This window comes from Musca autumnalis, unplaced genomic scaffold (genome assembly GCF_047663935.1).
Source record: "Musca autumnalis isolate F117 unplaced genomic scaffold, ASM4766393v1 scaffold_3, whole genome shotgun sequence".
NCBI classification, from domain to species: Eukaryota; Metazoa; Arthropoda; class Insecta; order Diptera; family Muscidae; genus Musca; species Musca autumnalis.
The window spans coordinates 150,341,588-150,364,628 of record NW_027411866.1 but is presented as its reverse complement, the minus strand read 5'-3'; the positions used below and the strand labels follow the sequence as shown (position 1 = coordinate 150,364,628).

The window sequence follows — 23,041 nt, the reverse complement described above, 5'->3', positions numbered from 1 at the left end:
GTACGAAAAGTACTAAAAGGTACTAAATATGGTACCCTTTGAATTAGGCAAACGGGAAGAGCTAGAATTCTGTAATTTGGAATGAAGGTAACTGATTGAGAGTTAGAAAGATGTGCCAAAGGGTCTTTGGAAATTCGACTTATAAGTGTACGAAAAGTACTAAAATTTACGAAAATTTAGTACAAATTGTATATTTTGAACGGATATAGCTAGAATCATGGAATTTGGTATGGAAATCAAGGTTAAGAAGTGGTGCTTCAAAAAAGAGATGGTTTGAAAAATTCATACTTATGTGTACGAAAAGTACTAAATGGTACTAAATTTGGTACAATGGGGATTTGGTGAACGTATAGAGCTGGGATCTCGAAATGTGGAATTGAGATTACTGGTGGAGTGTAGGATTGAGGTAGTTTTGGAAATTCGTACTTATGGGAACGAAAAGTACTAAATGGTACTAAATTTGGTACAGTTTGGTACAATTTGGATTTGGGTGAACGGATAGAGCTGGAAACCTGAAATTTGGAATTAAGATTACTGTTAAAGTGTAGGATTGAGATATGAAGGTAGTTTTGTAAATTCGTACTTATGTGTAAAAAAAGTACTAAATGGTACTAAATTTAGTACAATAGTAATTTGGGTGAACGGATAGAGCTGGAAGCCTGAAATTTGAAATTGAGATTACTGTTGGAGTGTATGATTGGGGAAGTTTAAAAATTCGTACTTATGTGTATGGAAAGTACTAAATGGTACTAAATTTGGTACAATGGGGTTTTCGTTGAACGGATAGAGCTGGAATCTCGAAACTTGGAATTGAGGCTACTGGTGGAGTTTAGGATTGTGGAAGTTTTTGAAATTCGTACTTACGGGTTCGAAAAGTACTAAATGGTACTAAATTTAGTACAGTTTGGATTTGGGTGAACGGATAGAGCTCGATTCCACAAAATTGGACTGAGGGTCACTGATGAAGAGTAAGAGAGATGTACTAAAGGGTTGTTGGAAACTGTTAGTGTACGAAAATTACTAAATGGTACTAAATTTGGCACAATGGGGATTTGGGTGAACGGATACAGCTGGAATCCTGAAATGTGGAATTGAGATTTCTGTTGGAGTGAAGGATTGGGGAAGTTTGGAAATTCGTACTTATGTGTATGAAAAGTACTAAATGGTACTTAATTTGGTACAATGGGGATTTGGGTAAAGGGATAGAGCTGGACTCTCGAAATTTGGAATTAAGATTACACTCATTGATATGAGAGAAGTCTCCCATGTCCCTTCGGGGATGTTGTGGGAACATATGTATGTATGTATGTGGAGTTTAGGATTGTGGAAGTTTTGGAAATTCATACTTATGGGTAGGAAAAGTACTAAATGTTACTAAATTTAGAGCAGTTTGGATTTGGGTGAATGGATAGAGTGAGAGATGTACTAAAAGGTTTTTGGAAACTATTAGTATACGAAAAGTACTAAACGGTACTCAATTTGGTATAATGGGGATTTGGTTGAACGGATAAAGCTGGAATCCTGAAATGTGGAATTGAGATTTCTGTTGGAGTGTAGGATTGAAGTTGTTTTGGAAAATCCTACTTATGGGAACGAAAAGTTATAAATGGTACTAAATTTGTGTGAACGGATAGAGCTGGAATACTGAAATTTGGAATTAAGATTATTTGTGAAGTGTATGATTGAGGTAGTGTTAGAAATTCGTACTTATAGGTACGGAAAAGACTAATTGGTACTAAATTTGGTACAACTTGGATTTGGGCGAACGAATAGAGCTTGAAACCTGAAGTTTTGAATTAAGATTACTGTAAGGGTGTAGGGTGTACTAAGTGTACGAAAAGTACTAAAATTTAAAAAATTTAGTACCAATTGTATATTTTGAACGGATATAGCTAGAATCATAGAATTTGGTATGGAAATCAAGGTTGGAAATTGGTGCTTCTAAAAGGAGATGGTTGGGAAAACTCATACTTATGTGTACGAAAAGTACTAAATGGTACTAAATTTGGTACAATGGGGATTTGGGTGAACGGAAAGAGCTGGAATCTCGAAATTTGGATAACTGGTGGAGTGTAGGATTAAGATAGTTTTGAAAATTCGCTCTTATGTACTAAATGGCAGTACATTTGGTGAAATATTGATTTGGGTGAACGGATAGAGCTGAAATCGTGAAATTTGGAATTGAGATTACTGTTGGAGTGTACGATTGGGGAAGTTTGGAAAATTCTTACTTATGTACATGAAAAGTACTAAATAGTACTAAATTTAGTACAGTTTGGATTTGGGTGAATGGATAGAGTAAGAGAGATGTACTAAAGGGTTTTTGGAAACTATGACTGTACGAAGGGTAATAAATGGTACTCAATTTGGTACAATGGGGATTTTGGGTGAACGGATAAAACTGGAATCCTGAAATGTGGAATTGAGATTTCTGTTGGAGTGTAGGATTGAAGTAGTTTTGGAATATCGTTATTATGGGAACGAAATGTTATAAATGGTACTAAATTTGGTACAATGGGGATTTGGGTGAACGGATAGAATCCCGAAATTTGGAATTGAGATTGCTGTTGAAGTGTAGGGTTAAGGTAGTTTTGGAAATTCGTACTTATGGATATGAAAAGTGCTAAGTGGTACTAAATTTGGTACAACTTGGATTTGGGTGAATTAATAGAGCTGGAATCTTGAAATTTGGAATTACGATTGCAGTCGAAGAGTAGGATTCAGGTAGTTTTTAAAAGTCGTACTTATGGGTAAGAAAAGTACTAAATTTGGTACTATTTGGATTTAGGTGAACGGATAGCGTTGGAATTCTCCAACTTGAAATTATATTTATTGCATCCCTGTAGAATAGGAAAATTGTTCCAAATTTGGTAAAATTTGGATTTGGTTTAACGGATAGAGCTGGAATCCTGAAATTTGGAATTAAGATTACTGTTAAAGTGAAGGATTGAGGTAGTTTTGAAAATCTTACTTGTGGATACGAAGAGTGCGAAATAATATGTAATATGTTTGGTACAATTAGGAATTGGACGAACGGATTCAGCTGGAATCTTGAGATTTAGAATTACGATTACTGTAATTATTTTCTAATTATTTTATACTTAAAGTACTTAATGGTACTCAGTTTGTTTTTGGGTGTAGGGACAGTGCTGGAATCTGTATTTTTTGGAGTAAAAGTGAGTATTGATGTGCAACGTTGATCTCGCTGTTAATGTGTAAGGGTGAGATACGGTTGACCTTTTTGAGAATCGAACTAAAGGGGTACGTACAGTACTAAAATAAAAATTAATATTGATTCAAATTGGTATTAGTGCACCAACATTTTCAGTGTCTGCAATTTCCATATTATATATTTTTTATGTCCTTTCCGCATACGAAGTTGCGGGCACTTTGCTAGTAAATAATAAATAATAAATAATAAATAATAAATAATAAATAATAAATAATAAATAATAAATAATAAATAATAAATAATAAATAATAAATAATAAATAATAAATAATAAATAATAAATAATAAATAATAAATAATAAATAATAAATAATAAATAATAAATAATAAATAATAAATAATAAATAATAAATAATAAATAATAAATAATAAATAATAAATAATAAATAATAAATAATAAATAATAAATAATAAATAATAAATAATAAATAATAAATAATAAATAATAAATAATAAATAATAAATAATAAATAATAAATAATAAATAATAAATAATAAATAATAAATAATAAATAATAAATAATAAATAATAAATAATAAATAATAAATAATAAATAATAAATAATAAATAATAAATAATAAATAATAAATAATAAATAATAAATAATAAATAATAAATAATAAATAATAAATAATAAATAATAAATAATAAATAATAAATAATAAATAATAAATAATAAATAATAAATAATAAATAATAAATAATAAATAATAAATAATAAATAATAAATAATAAATAATAAATAATAAATAATAAATAATAAATAATAAATAATAAATAATAAATAATAAATAATAAATAATAAATAATAAATAATAAATAATAAATAATAAATAAATAATAAATAATAAATAATAAATAATAAATAATAAATAATAAATAATAAATAATAAATAATAAATAATAAATAATAAATAATAAATAATAAATAATAAATAATAAATAATAAATAATAAATAATAAATAATAAATAATAAATAATAAATAATAAATAATAAATAATAAATAATAATAAATAATAAATAATAAATAATAAATAATAAATAATAAATAATAAATAATAAATAATAAATAATAAATAATAAATAATAAATAATAAATAATAAATAATAAATAATAAATAATAAATAATAAATAATAAATAATAAATAATAAATAATAAATAATAAATAATAAATAATAAATAATAAATAATAAATAATAAATAATAAATAATAAATAATAAATAATAAATAATAAATAATAAATAATAAATAATAAATAATAAATAATAAATAATAAATAATAAATAATAAATAATAAATAATAAATAATAAATAATAAATAATAAATAATAAATAATAAATAATAAATAATAAATAATAAATAATAAATAATAAATAATAAATAATAAATAATAAATAATAAATAATAAATAATAAATAATAAATAATAAATAATAAATAATAAATAATAAATAATAAATAATAAATAATAAATAATAAATAATAAATAATAAATAATAAATAATAAATAATAAATAATAAATAATAAATAATAAATAATAAATAATAAATAATAAATAATAAATAATAAATAATAAATAATAAATAATAAATAATAAATAATAAATAATAAATAATAAATAATAAATAATAAATAATAAATAATAAATAATAAATAATAAATAATAAATAATAAATAATAAATAATAAATAATAAATAATAAATAATAAATAATAAATAATAAATAATAAATAATAAATAATAAATAATAAATAATAAATAATAAATAATAAATAATAAATAATAAATAATAAATAATAAATAATAAATAATAAATAATAAATAATAAATAATAAATAATAAATAATAAATAATAAATAATAAATAATAAATAATAAATAATAAATAATAAATAATAAATAATAAATAATAAATAATAAATAATAAATAATAAATAATAAATAATAAATAATAAATAATAAATAATAAATAATAAATAATAAATAATAAATAATAAATAATAAATAATAAATAATAAATAATAAATAATAAATAATAAATAATAAATAATAAATAATAAATAATAAATAATAAATAATAAATAATAAATAATAAATAATAAATAATAAATAATAAATAATAAATAATAAATAATAAATAATAAATAATAAATAATAAATAATAAATAATAAATAATAAATAATAAATAATAAATAATAAATAATAAATAATAAATAATAAATAATAAATAATAAATAATAAATAATAAATAATAAATAATAAATAATAAATAATAAATAATAAATAATAAATAATAAATAATAAATAATAAATAATAAATAATAAATAATAAATAATAAATAATAAATAATAAATAATAAATAATAAATAATAAATAATAAATAATAAATAATAAATAATAAATAATAAATAATAAATAATAAATAATAAATAATAAATAATAAATAATAAATAATAAATAATAAATAATAAATAATAAATAATAAATAATAAATAATAAATAATAAATAATAAATAATAAATAATAAATAATAAATAATAAATAATAAATAATAAATAATAAATAATAAATAATAAATAATAAATAATAAATAATAAATAATAAATAATAAATAATAAATAATAAATAATAAATAATAAATAATAAATAATCTATATATATATATAAAAGAGCTCAGTGAGTGACTGAGTGACTGACATATCATCCCCCAGACGAAACCGCTGAAGCTAGAATCTTGAAATTTTGGGTGTGGGTTGCTGTTGGTGTGTAGGCGTGAGATAAGGCTGGGTTTTTGGAAATTCGACCTAGAAGGGTACGAAAAGTACTAAAAGGTACTAAATATGGTACCCTTTGAATTAGGCAAACGGGAAGAGCTAGAATTCTGTAATTTGGAATGAAGGTAACTGATTGAGAGTTAGAAAGATGTGCCAAAGGGTCTTTGGAAATTCGACTTATAAGTGTACGAAAAGTACTAAAATTTACGAAAATTTAGTACAAATTGTATATTTTGAACGGATATAGCTAGAATCATGGAATTTGGTATGGAAATCAAGGTTAAGAAGTGGTGCTTCAAAAAAGAGATGGTTTGAAAAATTCATACTTATGTGTACGAAAAGTACTAAATGGTACTAAATTTGGTACAATGGGGATTTGGTGAACGTATAGAGCTGGGATCTCGAAATGTGGAATTGAGATTACTGGTGGAGTGTAGGATTGAGGTAGTTTTGGAAATTCGTACTTATGGGAACGAAAAGTACTAAATGGTACTAAATTTGGTACAGTTTGGTACAATTTGGATTTGGGTGAACGGATAGAGCTGGAAACCTGAAATTTGGAATTAAGATTACTGTTAAAGTGTAGGATTGAGATATGAAGGTAGTTTTGTAAATTCGTACTTATGTGTAAAAAAAGTACTAAATGGTACTAAATTTAGTACAATAGTAATTTGGGTGAACGGATAGAGCTGGAAGCCTGAAATTTGAAATTGAGATTACTGTTGGAGTGTATGATTGGGGAAGTTTAAAAATTCGTACTTATGTGTATGGAAAGTACTAAATGGTACTAAATTTGGTACAATGGGGTTTTCGTTGAACGGATAGAGCTGGAATCTCGAAACTTGGAATTGAGGCTACTGGTGGAGTTTAGGATTGTGGAAGTTTTTGAAATTCGTACTTACGGGTTCGAAAAGTACTAAATGGTACTAAATTTAGTACAGTTTGGATTTGGGTGAACGGATAGAGCTCGATTCCACAAAATTGGACTGAGGGTCACTGATGAAGAGTAAGAGAGATGTACTAAAGGGTTGTTGGAAACTGTTAGTGTACGAAAATTACTAAATGGTACTAAATTTGGCACAATGGGGATTTGGGTGAACGGATACAGCTGGAATCCTGAAATGTGGAATTGAGATTTCTGTTGGAGTGAAGGATTGGGGAAGTTTGGAAATTCGTACTTATGTGTATGAAAAGTACTAAATGGTACTTAATTTGGTACAATGGGGATTTGGGTAAAGGGATAGAGCTGGACTCTCGAAATTTGGAATTAAGATTACACTCATTGATATGAGAGAAGTCTCCCATGTCCCTTCGGGGATGTTGTGGGAACATATGTATGTATGTATGTGGAGTTTAGGATTGTGGAAGTTTTGGAAATTCATACTTATGGGTAGGAAAAGTACTAAATGTTACTAAATTTAGAGCAGTTTGGATTTGGGTGAATGGATAGAGTGAGAGATGTACTAAAAGGTTTTTGGAAACTATTAGTATACGAAAAGTACTAAACGGTACTCAATTTGGTATAATGGGGATTTGGTTGAACGGATAAAGCTGGAATCCTGAAATGTGGAATTGAGATTTCTGTTGGAGTGTAGGATTGAAGTTGTTTTGGAAAATCCTACTTATGGGAACGAAAAGTTATAAATGGTACTAAATTTGGTACAATGGGGATTTGTGTGAACGGATAGAGCTGGAATACTGAAATTTGGAATTAAGATTATTTGTGAAGTGTATGATTGAGGTAGTGTTAGAAATTCGTACTTATAGGTACGGAAAAGACTAATTGGTACTAAATTTGGTACAACTTGGATTTGGGCGAACGAATAGAGCTTGAAACCTGAAGTTTTGAATTAAGATTACTGTAAGGGTGTAGGGTGTACTAAGTGTACGAAAAGTACTAAAATTTAAAAAATTTAGTACCAATTGTATATTTTGAACGGATATAGCTAGAATCATAGAATTTGGTATGGAAATCAAGGTTGGAAATTGGTGCTTCTAAAAGGAGATGGTTGGGAAAACTCATACTTATGTGTACGAAAAGTACTAAATGGTACTAAATTTGGTACAATGGGGATTTGGGTGAACGGAAAGAGCTGGAATCTCGAAATTTGGATAACTGGTGGAGTGTAGGATTAAGATAGTTTTGAAAATTCGCTCTTATGTACTAAATGGCAGTACATTTGGTGAAATATTGATTTGGGTGAACGGATAGAGCTGAAATCGTGAAATTTGGAATTGAGATTACTGTTGGAGTGTACGATTGGGGAAGTTTGGAAAATTCTTACTTATGTACATGAAAAGTACTAAATAGTACTAAATTTAGTACAGTTTGGATTTGGGTGAATGGATAGAGTAAGAGAGATGTACTAAAGGGTTTTTGGAAACTATGACTGTACGAAGGGTAATAAATGGTACTCAATTTGGTACAATGGGGATTTTGGGTGAACGGATAAAACTGGAATCCTGAAATGTGGAATTGAGATTTCTGTTGGAGTGTAGGATTGAAGTAGTTTTGGAATATCGTTATTATGGGAACGAAATGTTATAAATGGTACTAAATTTGGTACAATGGGGATTTGGGTGAACGGATAGAATCCCGAAATTTGGAATTGAGATTGCTGTTGAAGTGTAGGGTTAAGGTAGTTTTGGAAATTCGTACTTATGGATATGAAAAGTGCTAAGTGGTACTAAATTTGGTACAACTTGGATTTGGGTGAATTAATAGAGCTGGAATCTTGAAATTTGGAATTACGATTGCAGTCGAAGAGTAGGATTCAGGTAGTTTTTAAAAGTCGTACTTATGGGTAAGAAAAGTACTAAATTTGGTACTATTTGGATTTAGGTGAACGGATAGCGTTGGAATTCTCCAACTTGAAATTATATTTATTGCATCCCTGTAGAATAGGAAAATTGTTCCAAATTTGGTAAAATTTGGATTTGGTTTAACGGATAGAGCTGGAATCCTGAAATTTGGAATTAAGATTACTGTTAAAGTGAAGGATTGAGGTAGTTTTGGAAAATCTTACTTGTGGATACGAAGAGTGCGAAATAATATGTAATATGTTTGGTACAATTAGGAATTGGACGAACGGATTCAGCTGGAATCTTGAGATTTAGAATTACGATTACTGTAATTATTTTCTAATTATTTTATACTTAAAGTACTTAATGGTACTCAGTTTGTTTTTGGGTGTAGGGACAGTGCTGGAATCTGTATTTTTTGGAGTAAAAGTGAGTATTGATGTGCAACGTTGATCTCGCTGTTAATGTGTAAGGGTGAGATACGGTTGACCTTTTTGAGAATCGAACTAAAGGGGTACGTACAGTACTAAAATAAAAATTAATATTGATTCAAATTGGTATTAGTGCACCAACATTTTCAGTGTCTGCAATTTCCATATTATATATTTTTTATGTCCTTTCCGCATACGAAGTTGCGGGCACTTTGCTAGTATGTATATAAAAGAGCTTATTGAGTGAGTGACTGACATATCATCGCCCAGACGAAACCGCTGAAGCTAGAAAGCTGAAATTTTGACTGTGGGTTGCTGTCGGTGTGTAGGGGTGAGATAAGGCTGGGTTTTTGGAAATTCGACCTAGAAGGGTACGAAAAGTACTAAAAGGTACTAAATATGGTACCCTTTGTATTAGGCAAACGGGAAGAGCTAGAATTCTGAAATTTGGAATGAGGGTAACTGATGGAGAGTTATGGATGGGTTTATGGAAATTCGACCTATAAGTGTACGAAAAGTTACTAAATTTGGTACCAATTGTATATTTTGAGCGGATATAGCTACAATCTTCATATTTGGTATGGGAATCAAGGTTGGGAAGTAGTGTTGATATAAGGAAATGATTTTGGAAGTTCGTACTTATGTATACGAGAAGTACTAAATGGTACTAAATTTGGTACAATTTGGATTTATGTGAACGGATAGAGCTGAAAACCTGAAATTTGGAATTTAGATTGAAGTGTACGATTGAGATATGGGGGTAGTTTTGGAAGTTCGTACTTATGTGTACGAAAAGTATTAAATGGTACCAAATTTGGTACAATTTGGATTTAGATAGACATGAAAACCTGAAATTTTGAATTAAGATTACTGATGGAGTGAAGGATTGAGGTAGTTTTAGAAATTCTTACTTATGGGTACGAAAAGTAGTAAACGGTACTAAATTTGGTACAAATTGGATATGTGTGAACGGATTGAGCTGGAATCCTGAAATTTGGAATTTAATTACTTTTGGAGTGTCGGATTGAGTTAATGTTGGAAATTCGTACTTTTGGGTACGGAAAGTACTAAATGGTACTAAATTTGGTACTATATAAATTTTGTTGAACGGATAGAGCTGAAATACTGAAATTTTGATTTAACATTACTATTGGGGTGTAGGATTGAGCAAGTTTTGGAAATTCGTACTTAGGGGGAACGAAAAGTACTAAATGTTACGCAATTTGGATTTGATTGAACGGATAGAGCTGAAGTGCTGAAATTTGGAATTAAGATAACAGATGGAGTGTATGATTGAGGAAGTTTTGGAAGTTCGTACTTATGGGTACGAAAAGTACTAAATTTGGTACAATTTGGAATTGGGGGAACGAATAGAGCTGGGATCCCGAAATTTGGAAGTAAGATTACTTATGGAGTGTAGGATTGAGGTAGTTATGGAAATTCGTACTTATAGGTACGGAAAGTAGTAAATGGTACTAAATTTGGTACAATTTAAATTTAGGTGGACGGATAGAGCTGGAATACTGTAATTTGGAATTAAGATTACTTATGGAGTGTAGGATTGAGGTAGTTATGGAAATTCGTACTTATAGGTACGGAAAGTACTAAATGGTACTAATTTTGGTACATTTTGGATTTGGGTGAACAGATAGAGCTGGAATCCTGAAATCTGTAATTAACATTACTTATGGAGTGTAGCATTGAGGTAGTTTTGGAAATTCGTGCTTATGGGTACGGAAAATTCTAAATGGTACTAAATTTGGTACAATTTAAATTTAGGTGGACGGATAGAGCTGGAATACTGTAATTTGGAATTAAGATTACTTATGGAGTGTAGGATTGAGATAGTTATGGAAATTCGTACTTATAGGTACGGAAAGTACTAAATGGTACTAATTTTGGTACATTTTGGATTTGGGTGAACAGATAGAGCTGGAATCCTGAAATCTGTAATTAAGATTACCTATGGAGTGTAGCATTGAGGTAGTTTTTGAAATTCGTACTTATGGGTACGGAAAATACTAAATGGTACTAAATTTGGTACAATTTATATTTGGGTGAACGAAAAGAGCTGGAATCCTGAAATTTCGAGTTAAGGTTACTGTTGGAGTGTGGGATTGAGGAAGTTTTGGAAATTCGTACTTATGGGTACGAATAGTACTAAATGCTACTAAATTTGGTACAATTTAGATTTGGATGGACGGATAGAGGTGGAATCCTGAAATTCGCAATTACTGTTGGAGATAGTTATTGAAATTCGTACTTTCATACGAAAAGTATTAATGGTATTATGAATAGAGGTGGAATTCGGTAATTTGATATTATAGCCGCTGTTGGTGTGTAGGGTTGAGATATGGATGTGGTTGTGGATATACGTACAATAAGTGTACGAAAATTACTAAGTGGCACAGAATTTGTTCCAAATTGTTATTGTGTAAAGGCGTAGAGCTAAAATTGTGAAATCCGGTATTAGCATAGCAGTTGACGTTTAGAGTGGAGATAGAGAGGAAGTTTTGGAAATTCGTACTAATGTATACGAAAAATACTAAATCGCGGTTGGGATATAGTTTTGGATAAAAGGAAGTAATTTTTGAAACTTATACATACTATAAGTATTAAATTTGGTACCAGTTTGGTGTTGCATGAAGGGATATACATAGGTGGAATTGTTGTATGAGGGATTGTGTTGGTGTTTAGATACGGATTTTTTGAAATGCATACAAATTCTAAAATTAGGCTGAGGGCTGGATGATTTATTGAGAAATACGAAATGTACTAAATGGTATTAAATTTGACGTTGGGTTGGAAGATGGAAAAAAGGCCTAAAAATTTCTCAAGAATTAACTGCTATATATAGGGTAACATCCTCTGAAAAATAGTTTTTTTCATCATTTATATATTGTTTATTTGTATATTATTCCTTTTCCGCATACGAAGTAGCGGGTATTTTGCTAGTAAATTTATATAAATCCAATGAGACTAATGATTCTGAATCACCTGAAAGTGAAGTTTTCAATATCGTTAATTTAATTCATATATAAGTGTATAGAATATTTTACAAGTTTAATGATATGAATTTCAATAGTAAAATAAAACTACATTTGACTTTTTTGTAATTATTTGTTAAACAATTTTTGGGGATTTTTTTGAGGAAATTCAATAAAATCTGGGGAATTTTGGGGAAAAGTTTTGGACAATTTGGGGAAAAGAGTCTAAAAGATACTGACAACGCTGCACACGAGAGAAGTATCGGGAGAAAAGGAGAGAGGAGAAACGTCCTTTCCGCAGGAAAAAGAGAGAGACGGAAAAGCGGGAGTGTGAACAAATCGAGATGTCCAGGAGACAGAATGAAGTCCGAAAATTCTACCAAAGAGTGAAACATCAAACTGATGGCATTGGAAGTGGCACATCCTCCTGTAGAGACCAGGAAGGTAATCTGGTAACTGATACAGATAGTGTGCTAAGGATATGGAAAGATCATTTATCCGAACTGTTGGTATCCAATAGTAGCGAAGTTGACGAAGATACCATAGATCCAATCCCAGAAGATGGTATTGAATGTAAACCACCCGGCAAAGATGAGATAAAGACAGCAATAAACCGGCTGAAGAATAATAAGGCAGCAGGAGCTGATGGCCTACCAGCCGAGCTGTTTAAAACCGGAGACGACACGCTGATAAGGTGTATGCATCAGCTATATAGCTCCATCTGGCAGGAAGAACGCGTACCCGACGATTGGAACCTGAGCATCCTGTGTCCTGTCCATAAGAAAGGAGATATGACTTTATGCTTCAACTATATGGGCAGGGATATTGTGCGAACGACTAAAGCCATGGTCAACGAAATAATTGGACCATACCAATGCGGCTTTAGACCTGGCAAGTCCACCATTGACCAGATAGTGTTTTTTGCGGCAAATCCTGGAGAAGATCCAAGAGATGCAGATCGACACCTACCACCTTTTTGTCAGCCCTTCGACAGCCCGCTACGCTCAAAGGTATTCCCAGCCACGTCTGAATTTGGTATCCCGCAAAGCTCATTCGGCTTTGTAAAATGACTCTAACTGACACAAGATCTTCTGTTAAAATAGTAAAGAAACTCTCCGAAGAGTTATGTACCAAAAGAGGTTTCAGGCAAGGAGACAGCCTTTCGTGTGATCTTTTCAACATCCTGCTATAAAAGGTTATACGAGAGGCAAACGTCAAAAGAAGTGGCACAATCTACACCAATAGCCACATGTTACTTGCTTGTGCTGATGATATAGACATCATGGGACGATCAGTAAAAGAAGTAACAGATACCTTTATGAAGGTCGAAGGAGAATCTGCTAAAGTGGGTCTGGCGGTAAACGGTGAGAAGACCAAGTTGATGGTGTCGACGCGCAATGCGTCCATTGAGCTCGGACCGACTGTGGAAGTTGGTTCCTATAATATTGAGTTAGTAAAAGACTTCGCCTACCTCGGCACCTCCGTAAACACAACAAACGAAATCAGTGGTGAAATAGAAAGAAGAATTGTATTGGCCAACAGATGCTACTGTGGCTTAAGTAAGCACTTCAAAAACAAAGCCACAACTCGTCAAACAAAAATAACGCTTTGCAAAACACTGATACTACCCGTGATGATGTATGGTTCCGAAGCCTGGGTACTTGCGCAAGCAGATAAGGCAGTACTTGGCGTGTTTGGGAGAAAAATTCTTTGAAAGATCTTCGGACCAATCTGCGTTGACGGTGAATATCGACGTCGTATTAACCACGAGGGATTAAGCCAGACTATTATATTTTATATTTTTTAATTATTATTTTATTTGTCATATTTTATATTTATATTTTACACTTTTTATTTTATTTTTTATATTTTTAATTTAATATTTTATACGTTTTATATTTTAAATTTCATATTTATAAAAATCCATTCGATTTTTTTTGTAATTATTGCTTGTGTTGCCTAGTATAGGTGCTCTTGTTGCATCTGCGGTGTGAATTATTTGCCACATAAACATTTTAGATCTTTAATAGAATCAAATAAATTTCAATATTTGCAAGGAATTTTTTCGGAACACTTAATCCTTATTTTTACACTTAGTTTTGTTGACATTTTATGTAAATAAAGTGAGTGTAATAACCTTTAAAGCATATATTTTTTTATTCAAAAGTGTCGTTAAATTTATTTGAGAAGACATTTTTTAAATTAAATTTTAAATATTCACAACACGTTTTTAGTGATTCTTATAAATTTGTCAAATTTTCATTATTTTATGTAAATGTGTGTGTTACATTGACTCCACGTTGTTAAGAGCAAACGATGTAATTTGAATCTGAATTTCATGAAAAACACAGAGTTTAATAATTCGTATCACTCAGTATTGAAAGTGTCAATAATTTGTAACAAAAAGTTGATCCCTTGAAGCCATTTCCTTCTTATATACATCACTGAACTGAAAACCTGGAAGTTTCACAACATTTGCATTTTTATGTATTTATATAAACATATATTGTATATTTTGAGTTCGGTGTTGCTCGACTGACTTCTTCAGCTGTTTCCTTTACTAATTAAGATTTACATTATTTTTTAACATAATTCTACATATACTGATTTGAATTATGATTTCTAATGAAATCAACTTACCTCATTTTCCGTTATTTTAAAAGAACTGCTAACCATTGTGAATTTTGTATATTTCTCTTAATTCGATATCACGTTGAATTGTCTTGGATTTCTAATAAATTGTTTTAACACTTTTTCCACACGTTTAACAAGCAAAATTATTCAGTTATGTGAGATGTAGACCCAATCGTATTATTAATTCATATTTATAAACATTAATGCGACACTTTGAGTTTGACATGAAAGACAAATATGGTCAATATGGATGAATTGAAAACAAAAATTATAAAAATGGTTTCATAAAAATGTGGTAAATTCCAGTTTTAGAAGATGTTTTATTTTTGTTATACATACATAAACACTTGTATTCCTCCTTCTCTAAATATTAGGTCTGTACGATAACTCAAAATTTGTACAAATTTGTACAAACTTTTACAAAATGCTGTTCGATAACAAACTAGTTCAGTAAAAGAGAACTGAGAAGAACTTGCAAGTAGTTGCAAGAACTTGCAAATACTTTCTACTTGCGAAGGTATCGAACAGGCCTAATGTGAGTAAATAACAACAAATGGAAATCAAACAAATTATTGACAGCTTTAACAATTATTCATAATTGAGAGACTCCATTTACCGAGAGAATATACAACAAATAAAGTCAGTTAAATGCATCACGAAAGCCAAGCAAAAAGTTAACTTAGAAACAACAACAACAAATTTCAAATGACAATTGTTGACTGTTCTTAAGACGTGAGTTGAAATTTTAATTAGTGCAAAACAGTACAAAATATTCCATATCAGAACTGAGCATGGCTAAATAGGTACCTGTGTTGCATACAGTGGCTCATAAAGTAACACTTTTATTTATGACATTTTATATAAAAGGTTATGACCATGAAAGTAGATCAGTAAAATTAAATCGGTTTTAATGTTGAGACAATTCTGCCAGAGTTGAATGATTTTTTTTAACAAATAATTTATTTTAAACGAAATCGAATAGGATCAAATAGGAATAGGATAACAATAGTAGTTTTTGTTAGCGATGAAGCCTTTATATAGGTATTGAGAATGGGTTTTTTGGATTTAATAAAAATTAAAGTATTAATTAAAAATAAATTTAATAAAAATCGGATATCGTGGAGGATATACATTTCTCATAATAATACACATATTTTTTCAATCGCTATTAATTGTGGGCTTTAATAAGCTGTTTCGACGGTCGCCTAATCGCTGCAAAAAAGTCATTTTTGGATGGCCTTGAAGATAAAAAGGGGCACATAAGGAAAACCTTATGAGTTCAAAGATATACAGCCGGAGTCAAAAGAAAGTTAACACCTAACATTTTAGTTTAAATTTCATCATTTCACTGATATAAGGATTTGATACATATAAAATATAATTGCAATTTTTTAGGTATTTAGTGGTGAATTAAAATCCAGAAAATATTAAGACTTCAAAAGTTTCATTAGAGAAAAACAAGTAAAAAAAGTATCAGTCGGCTTTGTCGACAGAGATATACCCTCAGCCTATGTGAATTTAATCTTTTTGCAATTTTGTGGCCCTTTTTGGACATTTGAGCTTGCCTACAGAAATGTTGATTAGGATTAAAGTGCAAAGTGTTGCGGAGGAGGTACTTAAAGTAATGGACAGACATGTTCCATTATGAAAGTGGATCTTATTTTGGGAGTCATATCCTTGCACACATAAGGTCGTGGGTTCAATTCCCCGGTCAGGCAACATCAAAACACTTTTCAACGGTGGCAAGATACCCCTCAGTAATGTTGGCGACATTTCCTGAGTATTTCAGCCATGTAAAACTTCTTTACAAAAGTGGTATCTTAGACACGCCGTTCGGACTCGGCGATAAACTGTAGGTCCCATATCATTGAGCTAATATGAATCGGGGTGCCCTCATTGATATGAGAGAAGACTCCCTTGTCCCTTATGGGACGTTTGTGGAAAAATTATATTATACCTTTTCGATAGGTATCGCGCCCACTAGGACCAGTATGCCAGTAGGCATCGACTTGTCCACGGAAAACATTATATCGCTTTAAGCAGGACCACAACGAATACCGATGCTGTTCCATTTCCAAAGGATCTTCGAACAGACCGTAAACTGCACTTAGACACAAATGTTGAACTCTTGTGGGGAGGTACCGTGAGAAGAGGGCATGGGTCACTTTAGAAGTTAAACTAAATTTAGACATAATATTAGGAGATCCAAAGTTTGTACCAAATTGGTCGTCCGTTTTCAAGAGATATCGTGCATACCATTTTAGTGAAAATTTGTAAATATTGGGGGGAAGTACCCGAAGTTGTGGACTGGAACGGTATTGACCGGTGTATGTAAGAAGTACAAACTTGCCCCTGAAAAATCGTAATTGAGGCAGCGAATGCAAGTTGCTTTAACAAAAATCAAAGCGATTCGAGAGCTGTAGGCATATTCTGTAACTTTTTAACAATCCGACAATCGACAACGTTGTCGACACTAAAAATTGTTTGCAGTAACGATTGTGCTATTCTATAAAAATGTAGACAAATTGACGATAAACTTTCAAAAGCTTTCAATTTTGAATGTATTCCAAAACAGACAAGTAAAAAAGTATGAGTCGGCTTCGCCGACAGAGATATACCCTAAGCCTATGGTGAATTGGAAGCATGGACTTGCCCTCGGAAAACATAATATCTCTGTAAACAGGACAACAAAGAACAGCATCGGTATACATTTCCAAAGGATCTTCGAACAGGCCCTAAACTGCACTTAGACAAAAATGTTGAACATTTGTGGGGGATGTACCTTAAGGAGAGGACCGATATGGGTCATTTTAAAAGTTAAGCTAAATTTGGACAAAATATTAGGATATCCAACGTGTGGACCAAATTGGTTGCCCGTTCAAGAGATATCGTGCATACCAATTTAGTGACATTTTTTTAATATTGGGGGGAAGTACCGGAACTTGTGGACCGATATTGCCCATCTTCGAACTGAAACAAAGTTTAGACAAAGTATTACGAAGGCCAAATTTTGGACCATATCAGTTGATCAGTTCGAGAGTTATCGTGCTCTCCAGCCACTACATATGGTGCGGTGGGTTTTTCATACCTTTCTGGCTGTTTTCTCAAGAAGTATGGACTAACCCCTAAAAAAATGTTTGCCTTCGTAATTGAGGCAGCGAATGCATGTTGCTGCAACAAAAATCAAAGTGATTCTAGGAGGCCAAATTTTGGACCGAATCTTGACATCTGATCGAGAGTTAACTTGCGCTCCAACCACTACACACGGTGTCATAGGGTTGTTTGGCATATTTCAGGCTATTTTCTAAAATTATAGCGATTCGAGAACAGGTCCTAAACTGAACTTTTCCGAAATTTTGTGTGGGAGGTACCCGAAGGAGTTGACCGATTGAGTCCATATTGGAACCTCATCTAAGTCTGGTAGAAATTTCACGACGTACAAAGTATGGACCAAATTGGTTATTTCCCTCAAGAGTTATCGTGCGCACAAATTTTCCGAACATTTCCAAACTTTTGTGGGGGCGGTACTGGAAGGAGTACACCGATATAACTCATCTTCGAACTTAACCTAAGTTTAGACCAAATATTACGAAGGCCAAATTTTGGATCGAATCGGTTGATCCGTTCGAGAGTTATCGTGGACGGACCTGGCAAAATCAACTCCAAATTGGCTGACACGGATTTTGCCCATGGAAAAGGAATGTAGAAGAGCGAACGAAGAAAGGACTTATGGCACTCTATTCCTGTAAGAACTCCATTGGAAAAAGCTGGGGACTGAGACCAGAGATCATACACTGGCTATATGTAACAGTGGTCCTGCCCATACTTACCTATGGTGGACTGGTCTGGTGGCAAGCTCTTGGGAACAAAGCGCTACTTTCCAAATTATCAAGTGTACAAAGAACCGCATCATTGCTGATTACCGGATCGATTAAGAGCACTCCTCATGCCGCTTTATACCTCATCCTGGATCTCCAACCATTGGATATCCTAATCCAGTTTCAGGCGGCGAGGACTGCTCTTAGACTCCGGGAGTCAGGGTGTTGGCGTGGTTCACACTTTGGACACTCAAATGTCCTAAAACTAATTGATAGTCAACTTGAGTTAGGTGACAATGGTTGCGTAAGCGATTATATGCCTACCTCATTCAAGTTTGACTCCTTAACCGTTATATTCCCAAGCAGAGACGCATGGGTTGAGTACATATGTATCTCCTCTGAACGGTCTGGCAATTTATACAGACGGGTCCACGATGGAAGAAGGTACTGGCGCTGACGTCTGCTGCGAGAATCCATTAATTAAAAACTCATATAAGCTGGACGATAATTGTAGTGTTTTTCAGGCGGAGATTCTTGCTATCAGGAAAGCAGCTGAATTGGTTAAAGGGCTTGAAGGCAGTCTTACAAGACCGGTGACTATATATCGACACCTCCAAATAATAGTATGCTAAGTCTAAAAAGTGAGTTTTGTAGGAGAAGCTCTCAAAGTTTGGAATTTTTTTTTTTTGAAATGCAGTACTATGCTAAGTCAATATTTGTTTATAACTTCTGTTCGGATTGACCGATCATTACCAAAATTAGACAGAATTTAAATTAAAGGACGTTCGACACCTCCAAATAATAGTTTGCTAATTCTGAAAAGCGAGTTTGGCAGGACAAGCTCTAAAAGTTTGGAAATTTCTTTGACCTTCAGCACTATGCTAAGTAAATATTTGTTAATAACTTCTGTTCGGATTGTCCGATCATCACCAACATTTAACAGAATTTAAGTTAAAGGACGTTAAATATAAAAATGTAAAGAACTTGAAAACATGCTAAGTCGACTTAGCATACTATTATTTGGAGGCGTCGATATGTCGATAGTCAAGCGGCCATCAAGGCTCTCAAGTCATGGACCATAAATTCAAGAGGTATTCTTGATTGCAGGAGAGCTCTGCAGGATATACACGATATCGTAAAGCTATGTTGGGTTCCGGATCACAGCAACAAAGATGAACTGGCTCGAGGTGGCTCTAGGTCCGGCCACCGATGTGTCACTACATCGGCAAATTTCGGGAGTTCTTCAATGAGGAAGTACATCAAAGATGGCTATGGGAACCTGGATGTAGTGTATCCAAGGCAATCTGGCCTGTGGTTTCTCGTCGAAGAACGGCTTCCATTCTCTCACTTGACAAGTTAGGGATGAACATCGTGGTTGGACTTATAACAGGTCACTGCAGAGTGAGATCCCTAACTTCAAAATGGGACGACAGTGGCATTGACTACTGCAGACTATGTGAAGATACGGAGGTCTTTCGAAGATCTAGAGTCTTTCGAAGATCTGCTCTGTAGGTGCCTCATATTGCAAACAAGGAGATACCGTACACTAGCCAGATATGAGATAGACACTCTGACCTTCCTGTCTAACATAGATCCCATCGTCCTACTCAACTTTGCCAGACATCTAGCATGACTTAGCAAAGATCACTAGCAACCCTTAATAAATAAAATTTCTTTTTCGCTTTTCCAGATACGCCTCCTACACTCACCATCGTCTCTTCACCTCTATCCATCATCCTCATTTCATCAACCTGCATCAACACTCTATCATCTCCTTCATCTTCAAACATTTAAGCAATACACCATCATCTTTAAATCATCATTTCCAGCATCTCAAAATAGCCTATACAGGATAACCACAATGGACCAACGGTCTCCGAGTGAAACAGGGAGCAAGTTGAATGTTTTCATTAAGCTCTGATCGTGACCATTTATTGCGGAAGTCCATACTTCCCGAGATATGGGCCTATGAAGTTCCGAATATTCCTTTGTGTGTAACTTCGGATAATGATAATATGGATACTACTGTAAAGCTTAAGGAATATACTATAATATTTATAAATTTTATTATAAATAGACGGTCTTCGGCCGAGGATTTAAGACTTTTTCTATGGACAGGTGCAAAATGGAACGGCAACAAAATTTTCTTGAAAATCATACATTTTCTCCAAATAGACGGCCTTCGGCCGGGGATTTAAAACTTTCTCCTATGGACAGATGCGAATCTAGGGAACGGAAACCAAATTTTCTTTAAAATCACAAAAGTTTCTCTAAGTAGCCGGCCTTCGGCCGGGGATTTAAGACTTTCTCCTATGGACAGGTGCAAATCTAGGGAACGGGAACCAAATTTTCTTTAAAATCACAAAAGTTTCTCTAAATAGCCGGCCTTCGGCCGGGGATTTAAGACTTTCTCCTATGGACAGGTGCAAATCTAAGGAACGGGAAGAAAATTTCCTTTAAAATCATACATTTTTGCCTAAATAGTGGGCCTTTGACAAGGAACTTCAGAGGCCCATATCTCGGGAAGTATGGACTTCCGCAATAAATGTTATATATTTGTGATCAGGGTGACGAGACCTACCTGTGAAATAAATTTGGTCCCGATCTGAGCTTAATGAAAACATTCAACTTAAGCCATTTTTCCGTTTGGGAATACCCAACAAGAATTTTAATCGAGAATTTCTAGGAATTCCCAGCGGGGGAATTTTCTATTCAACACCCTTATCAAATAGCACTAATTTGCCTTATGTCACATACAGCAATAAGGAATTGATTTTTTTCCTCTAACATTTTCGTTTAAAAGAATAAACACTTCCCGACCTTTCACATTCGTAATTTGTGATATGGTATTCTATAAAGGAATTGATTTGCCACTAACAAAGAAAACCTTTCATATTTGTAATTCTTAGTTTTAACAATTTTTTCTCCTACTCCAATTACCTTCTATGAGCCACAGTTTGCACAAAACACACATTTTTTTAGAGAACAAACACAAGTATATATGTATGTATGTATGTAAATTGCATGTCATCGATGTTTGAAGTGTTATTGAACAGAACAGTTAAAATAATTAAAATTCTATTGCCATCCATATTTTTTGTCACAATTTTCGTTAAGTAGGTATGCCATAATAAAAAAATAACACATTCGGAACACTTCTGAGGGTCAATTCGTGAAGTGCGTGATTTTATTATGACAATTTTTTAACACATTGCCAAATGGAGAAGAAAGAAACCAGATGGTCAAAAATAAAAGAAAAAACAAAAAGCCTACAAAATATTCTTTTAAATAAATGACTTTAATAAGAAGGCAGGCAGTTAAAACTAAAAATTAGCACTATTCTTAAACACCGTTTTTTGTTCTTCTTGTCTTCTCAACAACAACACTGACCACCGATCGTACAACAATGACCGATTGACCGACCGACTCACAAAATAAGACAACTGTTCTGGGCAACTGTTGTTGCACAAATAAAGTATCATTCGGACAGGTTACAAGTGGTTATTGTTGTGTGGCTGCTGCCCGGCTTGCAATTGTAAAGTGCGGTTGTTGTTACAAGATCAGTCGCCAACACTTGACAGCAGCAGCCGACGACATCATCAATATCTCTTCTCAACTTTTGTGTTATGTCAACGAACGACTGACTTAAACCACCCAACAACCACAAATAAAGCCGATCTGTAACACCACAAACATACTAATCTGTATTTTTTTCGCAGTAATTGTTGTTGTTGTTATTGTTGGCATTACCGTCACACTGTCTCTGAGCTAAACTTTTGTCTGAGCTGGGTTTTTGTTTCTTATTGTTGGCATTGAAAATTTACAACAGCAACCGAATTGAAAAATGCATTGCAATGCAATTTAGTGTCTCTCAGTTTTGATGGATTTCTTTGTGATTGTAAGAAAACTTGAGAGAAATATAATTTTTTCTCTAATTGCCATTTGTAACGGCGGAGTGCTCTCATAAATAATTAAAATTTGTTAGAGATTCTTTTTATTACCTGTGCAAATGCAAAAAAATACGAGGTTGATTCTAACAGGAGCGTAAAGAAGAAGATTAAAACAATACAGGAAGGTACAACAGTAACCCAAAAATTGATGCGTACGTTTTCAAATTAATGTCTGTAAATAAACACGCACTGTATTATAGCTGTCATGACACAAAGCATGAGTTTGGTTGCGGATCTGTAGTTGGTCGGAGGTCAAAAATCTGGTCTCCAGCTTCACCCCAGTGAATGAAACACTTGCTGCAATTCGATTAAAAGCAAAATTCTTCAACATCAGCTTTATTTGCGCTCATGCTCCCACTGAAGACAAGGACGAACAAACCAAAGATATATTTTACGAGCGCTTTGA

General features: G+C 32.2%; 1 protein-coding gene across 11 annotated transcripts in view; it reads right to left on the bottom strand.

Annotated features, from left to right (window-relative positions):
- yin overlaps nt 1–22,472 on the bottom strand; it is a 109,124-nt gene extending 86,652 nt beyond the window's left edge. Inside the window, exons 1-2 of one of the 11 annotated variants that reach the window (XM_073974828.1) lie at nt 21,983–22,472; nt 14,874–15,078 (exon numbers count right to left, since the gene is read on the bottom strand). In XM_073974828.1, the coding sequence (XP_073830929.1) occupies nt 14,874–14,909 (36 nt within the window). In that variant the 5' untranslated portion in view covers nt 14,910–15,078; nt 21,983–22,472. Of the gene's footprint in view, nt 1–14,873; nt 15,079–15,206; nt 15,224–21,958 lie in introns of those variants that run through there. The other 10 variants (XM_073974833.1, XM_073974835.1, XM_073974830.1 and 7 more) reach the window with 10 other exon arrangements.
- Between the last annotated feature and the right edge of the window lie 569 nt (nt 22,473–23,041).